Source organism: Haemaphysalis longicornis, unplaced genomic scaffold, assembly GCF_048455015.1.
Source record: "Haemaphysalis longicornis isolate Haplotype H1 unplaced genomic scaffold, Haemaphysalis longicornis Haplotype H1 scaffold_14, whole genome shotgun sequence".
NCBI classification, from domain to species: Eukaryota; Metazoa; Arthropoda; class Arachnida; order Ixodida; family Ixodidae; genus Haemaphysalis; species Haemaphysalis longicornis.
This window is the reverse complement of record NW_027526245.1, coordinates 37,115,946-37,130,652: the sequence shown is the minus strand read 5'-3', so window position 1 is coordinate 37,130,652 and position 14,707 is coordinate 37,115,946. Positions and strand designations below refer to the sequence as shown.

General features: G+C 46.9%; 1 protein-coding gene across 1 annotated transcript in view; it reads left to right on the top strand.

Moving 5' to 3' along the window:
• Positions 1-14,707, top strand: part of LOC144165047 (uncharacterized) — a 176,018-nt gene that overhangs the window by 69,263 nt on the left and 92,048 nt on the right. The window contains exon 2 of the mRNA XM_077695204.1: positions 13,380-13,510. Coding sequence (XP_077551330.1) covers positions 13,380-13,510 — 131 coding nt within the window. The remainder of the gene's footprint in view (positions 1-13,379; positions 13,511-14,707) is intronic.

Genomic DNA, 14,707 nt, shown 5'->3' with positions numbered 1-14,707 from the left:
ACCGCGTTTATGTCTCTGTTGATCTATTGCGTGAGTGCCATGATTATTGTGTCACACCAGTGTCATTTAGTGACCATTGTTTAGTATCTTTCTGTCTTGGTAGGGCGAAGCAAAATGTGAATTTTAATTGGAACCTCTGGAAAATGAACAATAAGTTATTGCAAGACGAAGATTTTATGCTTGCTGTGAGTGAAAAGATTAAGCAGTTAGCAGGTATGACTAACTGCGCCCATAGTTGGGAACGTTTCAAGCAAGAAATAAAAATGTCTGCATTAGAAAGGTCGAGTGCTATGAAGCACTCAGAACGTATGAAAGAGGAACGCCTCCGTAGTACCCTTACATCGCTTATTAAAGAAGAATGCCAAACACCTGGGGTACACACAGAGGAGATTAGGAAGCTTAAAGCGCAGCTCGAGGTAATCGATCAGGATAAGTACCATGGCGCCCTAATAAGGGCGAGAGCAGAAAGACTGCTGATAGGTGAGGCACCTACCAAGAGAGCCCTCGGCACTGAAAAGAGGTATGCCAGTAGAAAAGAAATTACTGAAATCGAAAGTGACGGTGTGGTGTTAACCGATCGTGCTGAAATTGAACACGTGTTTAAAGAGCATTATGACACATTGTTTTCTTTTCATTCAAGCGATTTGGAAAATTTTAAACGCGAATTCATGGATTTGTTGCCCAGGCTAGATGATGAAATCAGGACTAATCTCGAAGCGCCTATTACCGTTGGTGATGTTAGTCAGGCAATTGAAGAGTTAAGCCCTGGAAAGACGCCAGGTCCAGACGGCTTGGGAGCAGCCTTTTATAAAGCTTTCAAGTGTGAGCTGAGCCCAGTGTTGTGTTGCCTTTTCACTGAGGCTTACGAGAACGAAGTGCTTCCACCGTCCTTCACTCTCTCTCACACTGTACTCATTCCAAAAACTGATGATAGACTGAAACTCAGGAATGTCACGGCGTATCGCCCCATTTGCCTCACCAACGTGGATTATAAAATACTAATGAAAATCCTTGCAAGACGATTGCAGTTAGTAGTTCAAGATATCGTTGGAACCCATCAAACGTGTGGCATAAAGGGCCGTTCAATTACAACAAATATACATGTAGCCAGATTCATCTTAGACTGTTGTGATAAAATGGATCAAGCGGTGTCAATGGTACAGATAGATTTAGAGAAGGCCTTTGACAAGGTGTCACATGAAATAATGATGAAAATTCTTGAACACGTGAATGTAGGAAGAATAATTACCGAAGGAGTGCGTATGGCGTACAAGGAGTGCAGCACAAGTATTATAGTGAACAAATCTGTCAGCGACCCCATTAGAGTGAGACGCTCGGTTAGACAGGGCTGCCCCCTGTCATCTTTGCTCTTTTCCATTTACATTGAATCGTTTTGTGCCAACGTCGTCCACAGTCGTAAAATTCGGGGCTTTGCTTTGCAAGCATGCGAAGTGCGCGTACTTGCTTACGCCGATGATATCGCTTTGTTCTGCACGGATACAAGTAGCATAAACGAGAGTATTGATATTTTAAAAAGATTTTGTAAATATAGTGGTAGTAGCGTTAACTGGGATAAGTGCCTTGGTTTTTGGCATGGTAAATGGCAATCGAAGCCCAGCGTATTTGCACTAATAAACTGGGTAGACACGCCCACGAAATACTTAGGCGTCCCGCTTGAAAATTATCGGGATAGTGACCCGTACTGGCGAAGGCAAGCAATCGAGATACGGGACAAAGCCGAAAAGATGGGGGGAAAGCAACTATCCGTTTTTGCACGTGCTGCTGTTTGTAATTTGTTTTTCGTTTCCAAATTGTGGTACGTGATGCAGGTATTACACTGCGGGCGTGCCAATGTACAAAGATTGCACCGTGTTTTTGCCGTGTTTTTATGGGGTTCCACATGGGAGCGAACGAGTCGGACAAATCTGTTTCGTCGTGTCCGCTCCGGTGGACTTTCTTTGGTGCACTTATTCTTGCGCCAAGTAGTAAACCGTTTCCTTTTTCTGAGAGATGTACGCGACCCTTTTTTGCGCACAGTGTGTCAGGTTCGTTTGGGTGCAGCACTGCCCGAATTGATTGTTTCCTGTTGTGTTTATGGTGGTGGAATCCATGGCTACCTACGTGAAGTTGTTGATGCCACAAGGTTTCTTTGTGCCCGATTCTCCTTGGAATATTTATCTCATGTGCCGAGGAAGAAACTGTATAAGGATCTCGTGGATACGGTTTTGCCGATTCCACTGTACAGGTCCCTATACCGTGTGGGGCCGGGACAAGATGTTCTTCGGCGTGTTAAAAGAATGCCAGCTCCTGGCTATGTTAAATCGTTTTTCTTTAAATTGCATGTGGGTGTACTACCTGTAAAAACCTGGATGATTGAGAAAGGTTTATTTGTGCCTTGGGGCCCTGATTGCTTCCCATGCAAACAACCAGAGACCATCGAACACGTCTTCATAGATTGTTGGGACGGGGACTTCCTATGGGACATATTGCAGCGTACCTTAAAGAAATATTTTCCTGTTGATAGTTATGGAATTCGGTTTTTAGCCATAGGTAATGAAGGTGAAGTTCCATACGACTTCATAATGTTACTGGCCCTACACGGTATATGGAAGGCTCGCATGGCCCGTCGGTACAATGATGTCGATGCGAGGCCAGGGAGGGAATACTTTTGTGAAAATGTCCGCTACATAGTAGAGGTGTTGAAAACCGAGCCTAGTCCACCCGAGTGGCTGACTGTGCTGGAGAGTGTGGCGAGACTACCGCCTTTTTAAACCTTACTCACTAGCAAGGTATGTGCTAGTGTTTTTTCACGTGGTGTAATTTTGTCGATGATTTGCATGTATGTATTGACCCAAACCAGGCAATAAAGAAAAAAAAAAAGTGGCCTAGCGGTCTGGGGCGCTGGGATTTCACCGCAAATGTTTTGCGAGTCACGGGTTCGAATCCCCGCGGGTATGTGCTTTTTTTTTGTAAGTTAACTTTTTTGTTTTCCGCCGATGTTTTCTATATTGAGTTCACCTTTTTTTGGGCCGCAACGTTCATGGCTACACGAACTAGTTCACAAAACGCGCGCAGGCTGGCACTGGCGCGCTAGCTAGTTCTCGTTGGCGTGCTGTTGCCATAAGCACCGACTGCTTGCAGGCAGTGGGCACAGGCCAGAATGAACAGACCCTTGGCCTGGTGCGAACACGCTTTTTACGATACAGGCATGAGGGAGGCAAGCTCCAAATATGGGGGAAAAGCGCATGACATTTGGGCGTCTGCGCGTACGCGGAGGGCGTTCATGCACTGCGTAGGTCTCGGCTAGTGAATGATACGACTACAAGCCGTCCTGGGAGGCTTATCTTGTGCATTTTACAGCCGACAACATGGCAGAAGCGCGGTACGATGATTACTGAGATATTGAGAATGCCCATCCAACAAACCCATTGGTTATGTTTTAGAGAACCGAAACCGAAACCGAAACTTGTGTGATTGCTAACCTTGGGCATCGTCCAATCACGGCGCCCCTCCTCTCAACGTCACAGCCTTAGTTGGTGCGGCCGCCGCAAACCGCGCATGGTAGTTTTTCTTCTTTCGCGCTTTGTAAAATAATTAATGATTTGTCAACCGGATAAACGATGAAAAGTGTGCTAATTTGAGCCAGTCTACGCAGTGCAAGCAAAAACGTGAGCTTGACAAATTCACTTCAGTGTACCTTTAAGAAAAGTAAATTTGGTATCAGTTGCTTCATCACATTTAAACAGTGGAAACGTTACAGAGATACGCAATTTTTGTTTTATGTCTTTTACTTCGTAACGATGCATATGACCTCAGAAAAGTGGAAACTTCAGCGTGTTGGGTTATAACTTTGCGAAAAGGCGCAAGTGTTTGCCTACTTCTCGTTCCGTTCCATCTGTTGCGCTGCCGCTTTCGTACGAATCTATAAGACATTGGCTTACATGGGCATTTACGCTGCATTCACTTACGAATGATCAACAACTTCAAATAAAAATTTCTGATGCTGTTTCTGTTTGAAAAACCGAACGATGCATATCTGTTAAGTCAATTAAAAGTTGAACGTTTACGTTACGTGAAGCATAAAACACTACTATAACCACTGATAAGCCGTTTTATTACCTTCATAGCTTCAGTACGCCTGCCTGAACAGGCGGAATGACAAAAAGCCGACGCGTTAGCGATTATTTGCAGCTTTCTATGCCTCATGTGACCTAAACACAACATTGGCGTCACACCCACTTCTCGGTATAGTTGAAACCGAAACAACATGTGAAAAAAAATTACTTGTTTTTAAATTATTTAGAGGTTTTAGAAGAACAAATAGGGTGGCCTCGTGTTACTGACATCCAAGTCATCCTTCCAAAGAAAGCCCTCAAGCAAATATTTAGCAGTGGCTAAGCTCGGTCATGCCAGGACATACGTAGCGTGAGCTAAGGTTGAGCTGGTTATTCTTAGCTTTCCTGGTTGTCTAGGAGTAGCTTGATTATCATGCTTACTGCTACTTTAATGCCATGCACATGGTATATACATTATGTGACATGTATATTTATCAAGCGGCTCCGACGCAGCGTCACCCATCGCCCCAGAGCTAAGCTGGTTTCACAGGCGTACGCCGGTTTTGCTGCGACGCCCGAGCCACCGATTCCACACCCGGCCACTCACATGATCATCAAGTGGACCCGGCCACCACGTGCCGCGCTTGCGTAGCACGGCTCTCCAGGAGCCACGCGAAACAGCTCAACCTCGGGCAATGTAGCTAACGCTAAAAAAATGGGTGCCTATATATTACTTTATAGCTGCACTCGCACTACGCGATTGGAGCAATTTTGCATATTGCGTAGAAAACCTTACCGCGTATTCCGAACAGCCCCCACATTTTCCTATTCCAGCTCGCGCCATCCCATGTTATGGAATCTAGAAACAGACCAGCTTTTTTCCGCAAACACCGTCGTTTCCAAAATGATTCTTGCTAGCGGTGGGGCTTTCACATTGCCCTTTGAGGCGAAAACACTAAGGATTTGTGTCCAATTTCCTGCACAAAGATAACAGTTAACATCTGGCAGTTGAGTGTCGTACAAGGTTCAAATCTACGAAGAAGAAAAAGTGCTTAGCAATGAATGGCTGGAACAGCACAATCATGCCATGGTCTGCCAGCACGTTTTTTTCTGGTCAGCAGGTGTAGAATCTGCAAGGTCAACGAAGCCTTCAATATCACCTGAATTGCGGAAGAAGCACGCAAGGATAATCCTGCTTCATACCCGGGCATCTCCTATCGCAGATGAGGCTAAAGCAATAAAAATAAACATAATCGAAGACTTTGTGAATATTGTCAGATCACTGCGAGGTTAAGGAAATTGTAGTGAATCAGGACACTGCATTTTCCTCACTTACACGTCCCAAGAATTTAGTGAAGCTGTACTCACCAGCTTCACGCGTCCTTGGGCTCAGCAGCGCAACGTCATACATAGCCACTAAGCCACCGCGGCGGGTGATATGAAAGTTCCAACGATTATATGATCATGTGAGGAATCAAAGATATTATAATTTGTCTTAGGATATTTTCAATAAAGCATAGGTCATAGCCGTTTTCGTTACCATATTTCCAAAATTTGGATTTTTTTTAAATTTCAGTTAAATAATTACAAGTCAGTGATACTCGGCCTAATGACATAGAGCTACTACACCAGCTGTGGAGTATTCTCTTCGTTCAGGAATATCTAACTTATATATAGAATTACGCAGCAACTGCGAAAAAGTCGACTTGGCCACAAAGCGTGCTCTTGCTTTTCTTTTCGGGCGCAGCCCACTTATTAAGCCATCGACGATTACAGCTATTCTTGCTAAATGAAAAAGGCTAAAATGTACGTCTCCTCCCGAAATTGTTGATTGCCTCGCGAGTTCGTTCGAATACCAAAACGGTCTTTGCCATGGTTGCCGATGTCTGTAAAGTAATTTCAGAATTTGTACGAAGCCATAATTGTGCGGTTATTGATATTTTGGGCTTTATTGCACGCTTTTTACGGACTACTCAATATGTGTTAAAACACTTGTTACATCGGCACACCCGGGCATCGCCATGTACTACCCCTAGGTAAACATTTAAAAGAAAGATAGTGAGGATAAGGTTCTGTTTATAAACGAAGAAAGTTTTGTGAACCGGTCCATTTATATTGTTAACGGATAGCCTGTGAGGCACACGGAGGCTAAGAGCTACAGAGGTGGCACTCTTTCATTAAGAAAGCACTTGGTTGAAAGTAAAAAAAAAAAAAAACAAGAGATACGTTTCCTTTCAAAAGATGTTTTGTGGGTTTCTGTACGTCATGAACACTTCACTCCGGAACACCACGGCTGTTAAAGTTCACCTGGAACATTCATGGGTCCAGTATGATGGACGAATATCAAGTACAACTAGGCTGGCGTGTTGCACGGTCCAGAACAGACAAAATAAACGGCGCACCTTGCTCTAGTGGTGCAACGCTGGAGAAACAGCACAGCTGGCATGGCAGCCCCTCTGTCTTTGTTGGAAACCATGCTGTTGCACCTCACATAAATTTCCCAACTTGCTGCTGAAGTTCGCCATGACTAGAAAGTTCGGATTGTTTTGTCCGCGGGCTTTCACAGCTTTCCAAACAGTGGAGCGCGTTAGCACGCGGTAGAGCCCTCGAAGACCGACTTCGCCAACTCGGCGTCAGTGCTCACCACTTCGAGCACCAACGCACGGGAACTCGCAAGGAGAACGGCACGCGGAAGACCACGCCTAGTGTTTTCCAAGGTAGAGCTGGCCGGCGGCGGGGGTTCCTCACGAAGCGCAGGCTCGCGTGTGCTAGGTATTTTAACGGCAGAGCTGATTAGGCCGACACAAATTCGTCCAGCGGAGACAAAAAACCCCAGCGCACCTGAGCGCGTGCATCGCGGCGACCTCCGGGCGTCGTCCAGGCTTACGGTGGGCTTACGCAACATGTGAACTCCTGCCTTCGTTGTCGTCGCCGTGTAGCGACCGCCACGCCACGAGTCCGCCGCGCCGAGGACAATGACGACGAATCAAGCCATTCCTCCACAATCCCCACGTGGAGACGGTCACCGGACCAGCTGATGAAGTTGAGTTGTGGCCTACGGAGACGAGGACGCGCTACAATTGGATTTGCTATACTCGGCTCTGCCGTTGGAAGACGATGACGAAAGGCGTGACGACGATTTGTACGGAATAAAAGACTGTACATTCTTTAATGGTCCTTGCTTTACAGAGCCATCAAAAAGTGGCTTTGCATTGCTGGGGTCCAGCTGCTCCCTCTCCCCTGGAATACGCTACCAGTGTGAGGAAAAGCTAGGTCGACCCTAACCTCTACTATTTGTTCAGCATTGCACCACTATGGAAGCTGCGTCATTTTTTTTATACTATTTTTGCGAGCTACATATGTAGCGACAGCGCACGCAAGCCTGACGACGCCGCGCGCTCCTCACGGGGCGCACATTTTACCTGGGCTGGGCCTGTCTGAAGTTTGTGGTAACGCTCGACGGCGGAGCTAAAAGCTTAAACAGCTAGGCTGTTAAAATCCAATCAATCCCCACCTTCAGAAAGAGTTAACCCAATGCGATGCATTTAGGCGGACATGTCAACAATGCTAGTTGCCCGTGGTTTTACATGTATTATAATTTATCGGCAGTTAAGAAAGTCTTGCGGGATGAAGAGCTGTGAAGCTTTGCTGATTTTAAAATTACATACTGGATCAGTACCCCGATGTTGTCGAATGCATTAAGGGGCCATGAATAGAAACTATAAGTTTGGTATATTAAAAGGACTGCTTTGGCTTAACAACAATAACACCAGTTTTATAACACCACTTTCTCGCGATTTCTCCATGACGTCACAGAATCTTGTTTGCAATTTCGCGGCCGCCAGCCTCAGGCACCGCCACTAAAAATGAGTGGGCATGTGAGAGAGAGAGAGACAGAGAGAGAGTGAGAGAGAGAGAAAAAAAACCTTTAATGAAAGCTGAAGAGGTCAGCCCCGCCAACGGTAGGGCTTGCTACTTCAGGTGGGGCGAATACAGTGAGATGACAGGGGAAAATAGAGAGAAAAAGAAAAGGAGGAAAAGGAAGGGCTCGGTGAGGGGAGGGGAGATGCACGAATATATAAAATGCATATGCTCAGAGGGTTCACAGAACCTCTTCTAGCCCTGTTTCCGCAAGAAAAGTAAGCAGACATTTTATTCGCCGCACTGACTCACCACGACTTCGCCAGGGTCCCCGGAAGTGTGAGAGCTCTCGAGGACCTCCACGTCGGAGTCGCACAAGTGCCTTCGATGCTGTTGCCGGCTCACTAGTGTAGCGCGGGCAGTGGCTTTAAATGTGCTTGATGTCCTCCGTAGTACTGCACACTGGACAAAATGACAACTCTACCTAGCCCAGCTAATACAAGAAGCTTCAGGTGTATGCAACGTTAAGTCGCAGCTGATGTAACGCGTGTTCAGTGTGTAGTGGCCCCGCTATTTTCATTTGATAGCATTTTACCTAATTGCTACATGCAGTTAACACATCGATAACTATGTTTAGTGCATTCTCACAATACTTCCCTGATGCCAATTTTGCGTCCTTGTAGCGCAAGATTCAAATGTTCCGGAATATTTCTCGCCAGTATTTTCGCTACCAGCTATTTTTGCGCGCAGCACTTAAGTGCCCACTCCTGTAGTTCCGCGGCGCCGTCGTCCCTCCTTGTAACCGAATGAATGAAGGGAACACCGAAGACAGAAAAGATAAAACGATCAGGAAAGCGATGGAGGAAACGATGGCAAACGTGTGAGAGGGAGGTTGGTTCCAAGGCTGCACGAGGCATTTTCTCTGTCGGCTATGCTCTACGAGGTAACCCAGAGAGTGAAGAGGCCACCGAAGACAGAGCGAGCCGGAAAGCGAAGAATCAAAGGGCACAGAGGTATTAAACTTAATGACACCGCTGATTACCTGACAGGAGTGCCACTGAAGGGTCCTCTTGGTTGTTACTGTGCCCCCGATAGCCTACCTTGTTGTAACTAGGTTTCAAAGGTACAGTTCGCTGGTCAGCCTCCCACCGGACAGTATCGCTGGCTGCCCTGACATTGAGCATCTCCGGTACTTTTGGCAGTGTGACTGCGCAGTCTCGAGTCTGTGCGAGGTCACACTGATTTGCTGTCTCTGCCGAACACCTAATTTGAATTTTTATGTACACCGCGCTCGCATAGCGCCATCAGCCTTCTGCGGCTTCTGTAAAGAGGGGGAAACAATTGACCATTTCCTGTTGTCTTGCCGGCGGTTCTCCTGCCTGCGAAAGTGTTACCTGGAGGTTCCCCTGCGGCGCTTGGGACTGGCCTTGTAGGTGCCTAATTCACTGTCATTTGGGGCAGTCGGGCTTGGTTGATACAACAGGGGTGTTTGTCGCACTCTTCACTCTTTTATTTCATTTTCATTTTTTTTTCATTTATTAGTTCCTAAAGGGCCTGAAGGCATTACATAAGGGGGGGCAAATACATATAGGGAATACAACAAAAAAGAAAAAAAAACACAAAAATAGTGACTGACATGCATCAGTCAGCACAACTAACAACAACAACAAAACAAAAAAAGCAGATCAGAGTAAACTAATACCAAATTACCAAATACACATGTTCAGTTATGAGACATAAAAGCACAGAAAAAGAAAAGACAAGCACTGAGCAATTGTGCAGTTTCCAACTGTTAAGGATCTATATTATGAATCAGCATTGATGTTCGGAGTGGTGATAATGGTCGTCCAATTTTTTACGAAAAGATGCGCGGTCAGTGCATGATACTATATTGTCGGGTAGCGAATTCCAAAGGGTTATTGCATTGGGAAAGAATGAACTTGTGAATACCGATGTTCGACCGGGTAAGTGTGCTATTGGCTGGGTGTGATTTAGGCGCGCTGACGTGCGGTGGGCTGGTTTTAACAATTCATGCCTGGATTTTGGATGATAGTAGGCCGCATGAAGGAGGCATAAACGTGCGATATGACGCGATACAAGTGACGGAAGGGAAATGGACTGTTTTAAAGATGTGACGCTGGTACCGGAGGAGGATTGGGAGGTGATAAAGCGAGCTGAGCGATTTTGTATGGATTCTAGGTTAGTGGTCAAATATGCTTGGGATGGATGCCAGATTGATGGCGCGTATTCAAGTTTTGGTCTTACGAATGTTAGATAAGCAAGTTTTTTTTATTTCTATGGCTGCGGATTTTAGATTTCGTCGGAGGAAACCAAGAGTCCTTGATGCTTCGGAACAGATTGTGTCGATGTGTAATTTCCATGATAATGATTGTGACATGTGAACGCCTAAGTATTTATACGATGTTACAGAACATATGGGAACAGCATTAATATTGTAACTGTGGTGGGTGATGGAGCGTTTACGAGAGAGTGAGATTAGTTTGCATTTCGATAAGTTAAGGGGCATGAGCCAATTATTGCAACATAATGCGATAGTGTTAAGGTCCAGGGCGGTGTTATTGCACCATAATGCGATAGTGCCAGGATCCTCCGGCTTCCTCCTCCTCTTTCTCTCCCGCGCCCTTCTTCGGCCTCCGCACACCTCGTCTTCCTCGCTTCCACCTGCCGACCCCTGTCCGGTGAGCAGCGCTTCCTCACACATGGGTTATTGGAATCAGATTTCACAAGTAGGCAAGGAATAAATTTATTTTTACGTTTATTAGTTCATTTTTGTACAATTCCCAGTTAGCATTAGGAGTGCGTTTTACAGAAGGAAGAATAAAATCGCATAAGTTTATTGTTAATGGCGTCGTAATTACCACGCTTGTAGTCAGTAATCAGTTTGGTGCTAGGGGATCTTCTTGCAAGCAGAAGGGCTATGGTGATGTTGAGCAGACTGTGGTCACTAATGCCCGGCCAAACGTTTACACTTTTAATGTCATCAGGGCAGGTGGTTAGTAACAGATCGAGTGTGTTGTTGCCCCGTGTTGGGTATGATATAACTTGGTGAAGGTTAAAGTCTAAAGCAAAATTAATAAATTGGTTGGCTTCATTAGTAGTGGTTCTGTTCGGTGTCGAAAGCAGAGTCCAGCTTATCTCAGGGAAGTTGAAATCGCCAAATAAGAAAACGGGAGTGTCAGGATGTTCGGTTTTTATGTCAGTTAGGGCACGTGTGAGTGAATCACAAAAGGATCGGTGGCTGCCAGGGGGCCGGTAGCAGACGCTGAAAATCGCTTTGACCGCGGGTCTTTGTATGAGGATGTGCAATAATTCAAGGTTATCGACCTGTAATACGAGCGATGATGACAGTGTGTTTTTGACTGCGATGAGGACGCCACCTCCTGTGCGACCGACACGATCCCGGCGAAACAGATTAAAGTTTTGGTTAGAAGGGAAGACCTCGTTGTCACTGATGTTGCTGTGCAGCCAAGTTTCGGTTAGTACTACGAGATCGGCTTCAGTGTCATCAATGAAACTGTTAAGTTCGATGCGTTTTGGGATTACGCTTCGGATGTTGGTGAACATGACGTTAAGCTGCAGGAATGATAACGGTCGCGGTTGAGATGGGAAGCTGGTGGAACAATCTGGTTTACGTCATTTGACGCCATTGTTAGTTCCAAGAGGTGGTTCGTCATGACCCGCAGAGCTAATCGAAAACTTTGTGCATTCATTAATGCTATCGGTGGCAGGGTTGTAGATGTAGCATTTATTGCCCACGGGCAGCTTGTCTAATCCTAGTTTAAACGCGCAATTTTTAGGTTTTATGAATTTTAGTAGTTTGGACCGGGCTAGGCGTGTGGCCGATGCGAAGTTTTTCCTAATCGCGTAGTCAGGATTTTTTAGTTTTGGCCCACATGATAGTATGCTCTCTTTTGTTTTGAGATTGGTAAACTTGACGATGATAGGCCGTTTTTTGTTGAGAGAGGGGGTTCCTATACGATGAGTCCTTTCAATGTTACATGCGTTAAGTTGGAAGTTTAGTTTTGCTTGGCAGAAAGCCACAACTTTTTCTTCCGATTCCTCCCATGACTCTTTATCTGTGTCGTCTAGACCCACGAACAGCAGGTTATTTCTTCGGAGGCGGTTGCTTAACTTGGTGCTTTCAGTTTTTAAAGTTGCTATTTCCTGGATTAACTGGTCGTCAGAGGTCATTTCGGCATTCGTGTTACGGTTGCTTAGTTAGGATTCGAGCGCTAGCAGTCGATTGGTTAGAGTGGACAACTGGTTGGAATGTGTTCCATCGGTTAGCTTGAGCTTTTCTATTTCGGTACATAGGGTGGAATGTCCAGCTTCTAGCTTTTGAATAGGTGATAGGATAGGGTCAGGAGTAGTTTTGGGTGGGCCTGGGTTGAGTTCTACGTCACCAGATAGCAATAAGAGCAGGTTTGACAGTACAAGACAAGCGCCGGCATCGGAGATCAATCGCACAACCGCAATACAATGCAGAGCACGGGGGCCAGGCACCGCGAAAATGAAACGGTTACTGCTACGATATTCTTTGGCACAGTCGAGATAACTAACCTGGAATCAGAGCAGAAACTTGTACATTGTGCTTGCGGCGGTGTCGAGCCCCAAGCAGCCGGTGTTGTCGGGTGGGTTAAATGCGATTTGCTGTGGTCCCGTGATTGATGACGTCGATGTTGGGGGTTATTGCCAGGCGAATGCGCCTGGTTCGGCCAAGAACGGATTTCCGGAGAAGCTGTGACAGCATGGCGGCGCGCAGGGGATCCAGGGCGGTGTTAAGGACGGAGGGAGAGGTCCGGTCACGGGCAGTGTATCCAAGGCGGGAGGGGCGGTGGCAGGTAGCCACGACCCGATTGCCTAGAAGCAGAACAGAAACTTGTACATTGCGCTTGTGGCGGTGTCGAGCCTTGGTCGCTTGCCTTGTTAATAAATCGCATCAACCACTTCTAAATCGTTTATTAAAATACCTGTTGTTACAGCAGTATTGAATTACTTTGTTGATCCCCAAATTGTTAGCATCACTGTAGCCCCATTATCCCACTTCTATTTTCCCTTAGTTTGAAACTAATTCATAAGCTTCTTCAACAATGAAACCGCAATCAGACTTGGCCAATCTCACAAAGGGGGTACGTGCCATTCTTTTTATGGCTACAACCAACGAACCAAGTATGCGCGCTAGACAACGGCAGAGTATATCGCGCGCCTTCGCGCGTTCGCACACCTGCTGCTTCTCACTTCATGAGAAGCAGCAGGTGTGCGCAGTTACCCGGAAGACTGCAGTTCGCCCCGCGCAGAAGTTTTGCATTAGGTGTCGTAACCATCAGCCATTTTCTAGAGGCTGGGAGTGAGTTGCGAAATGATAGATTTTTCAAAGTCAACTAATTTGTATTTTGTGTCTATGGCCCCTCAACGTTCGCACTTCATCCACGTGCCATTCAGTTCCTGGGAAAATGGTGGTTCGTGCGCCTCACAGCCAGCGTGTTCCACCAAAATGAGCAGTGCGCGCACTTCACAGTGGCCCGCAAGGAGGACCGCATCTACAATATTACCTCTGAGTTCAGCCTGTCTGGGTGAGTCCGTACATCAGCAGCTTTCACCCGCTTGCCTTATCCTGACTGCCATTAAAACTCGGTTCACGGTGACGTCATTTGCGGGAGGCCACTCCCTCGATAGAGCAGATTAACGAAAAACAGTGCATATATGGTACTTTAAGGCAATACCTGGAGGGAAAAAAATGCGCCCATGCATTCTGTACAAATGGTTAAGCAGCGAACCTGTAACGTGCGGTCTGTGTGTGTCATTGCCATGTGGAAGCCGCTCCACTCGCACAGCGCCGCCCCTGCCCGCTGTAGTCGCTTAAAAGCTGCGCTTCCCGGAGTAGCTCACATCTGGCGTGCTCTGTTGCGGGAGAGAGACGACCTCACTATCGGCGCTTCCAATGGCGCGCCCCTCATTGCGCTTTGAATCGGAGATTTAGTGTCCTCTTTGACGCCGGTGTACGTCATTACGCCGTGCAGGAAAGCCAACTTTCTGTGACGATGATTATGAAGGATCGTGGGTGAAGGGAAAGTAAAAATGGCTCCGGCTTAGAGAAGCCAACCTTGGATGTGCAAAGCAAAAGCTTAGCTTAGTCTGCTTGAGTCTTCATTTCCCTTGGTTAACCTTTGATTTAGCTGCATTGCTGACAACGGCTCAAAACTGTTCGGTCCGGTGCAACGCTCACAGAAGATGGCCCGGAGAACGCAGCGTTCGCCGGGGCAAACGCGGCGTTCAATCACGGCGAACGAGCGCTTCCTCCTTACCGGGTGCGAGACGAGTCACGTAGCCCTAGACGAACCAGCGACGCATGCATGGGAGTCTGCGGGCGTGGTCGGCGGTATTTCAGCTCATCGGCCGCAAGCGCGATGCGGCCGCCGCTCATGCTGAGCAGAAAGACTGAAAACGGGGCCTTGTGCACAGCGCCGAAAGCAGGCGCGGCGAATCATGCGATGCGGTTCGATTGGTGTGTCACTGTTGATGTGTGTCCGGTCAAAAGCTTAACTTGCGCATCCGCGGCGAAACCGCCGGAAGGAAGTAGTATAGCTGTGCTTTAGAAACGCTTCCCCTGGCCGTAATCGAAAGTCGGTTCCTCGCGTTATGAAGCGGCGTCTATCCTATTGCTCTATTTCGAAAACGTCTAAGCGAACGCCAAGCAAGAGTTGCCGATTAGCGCCGTAGACCCCTAAACCAAGCGTTAGGCCTACGGAGTGGACACCCGAAAGTTGCTG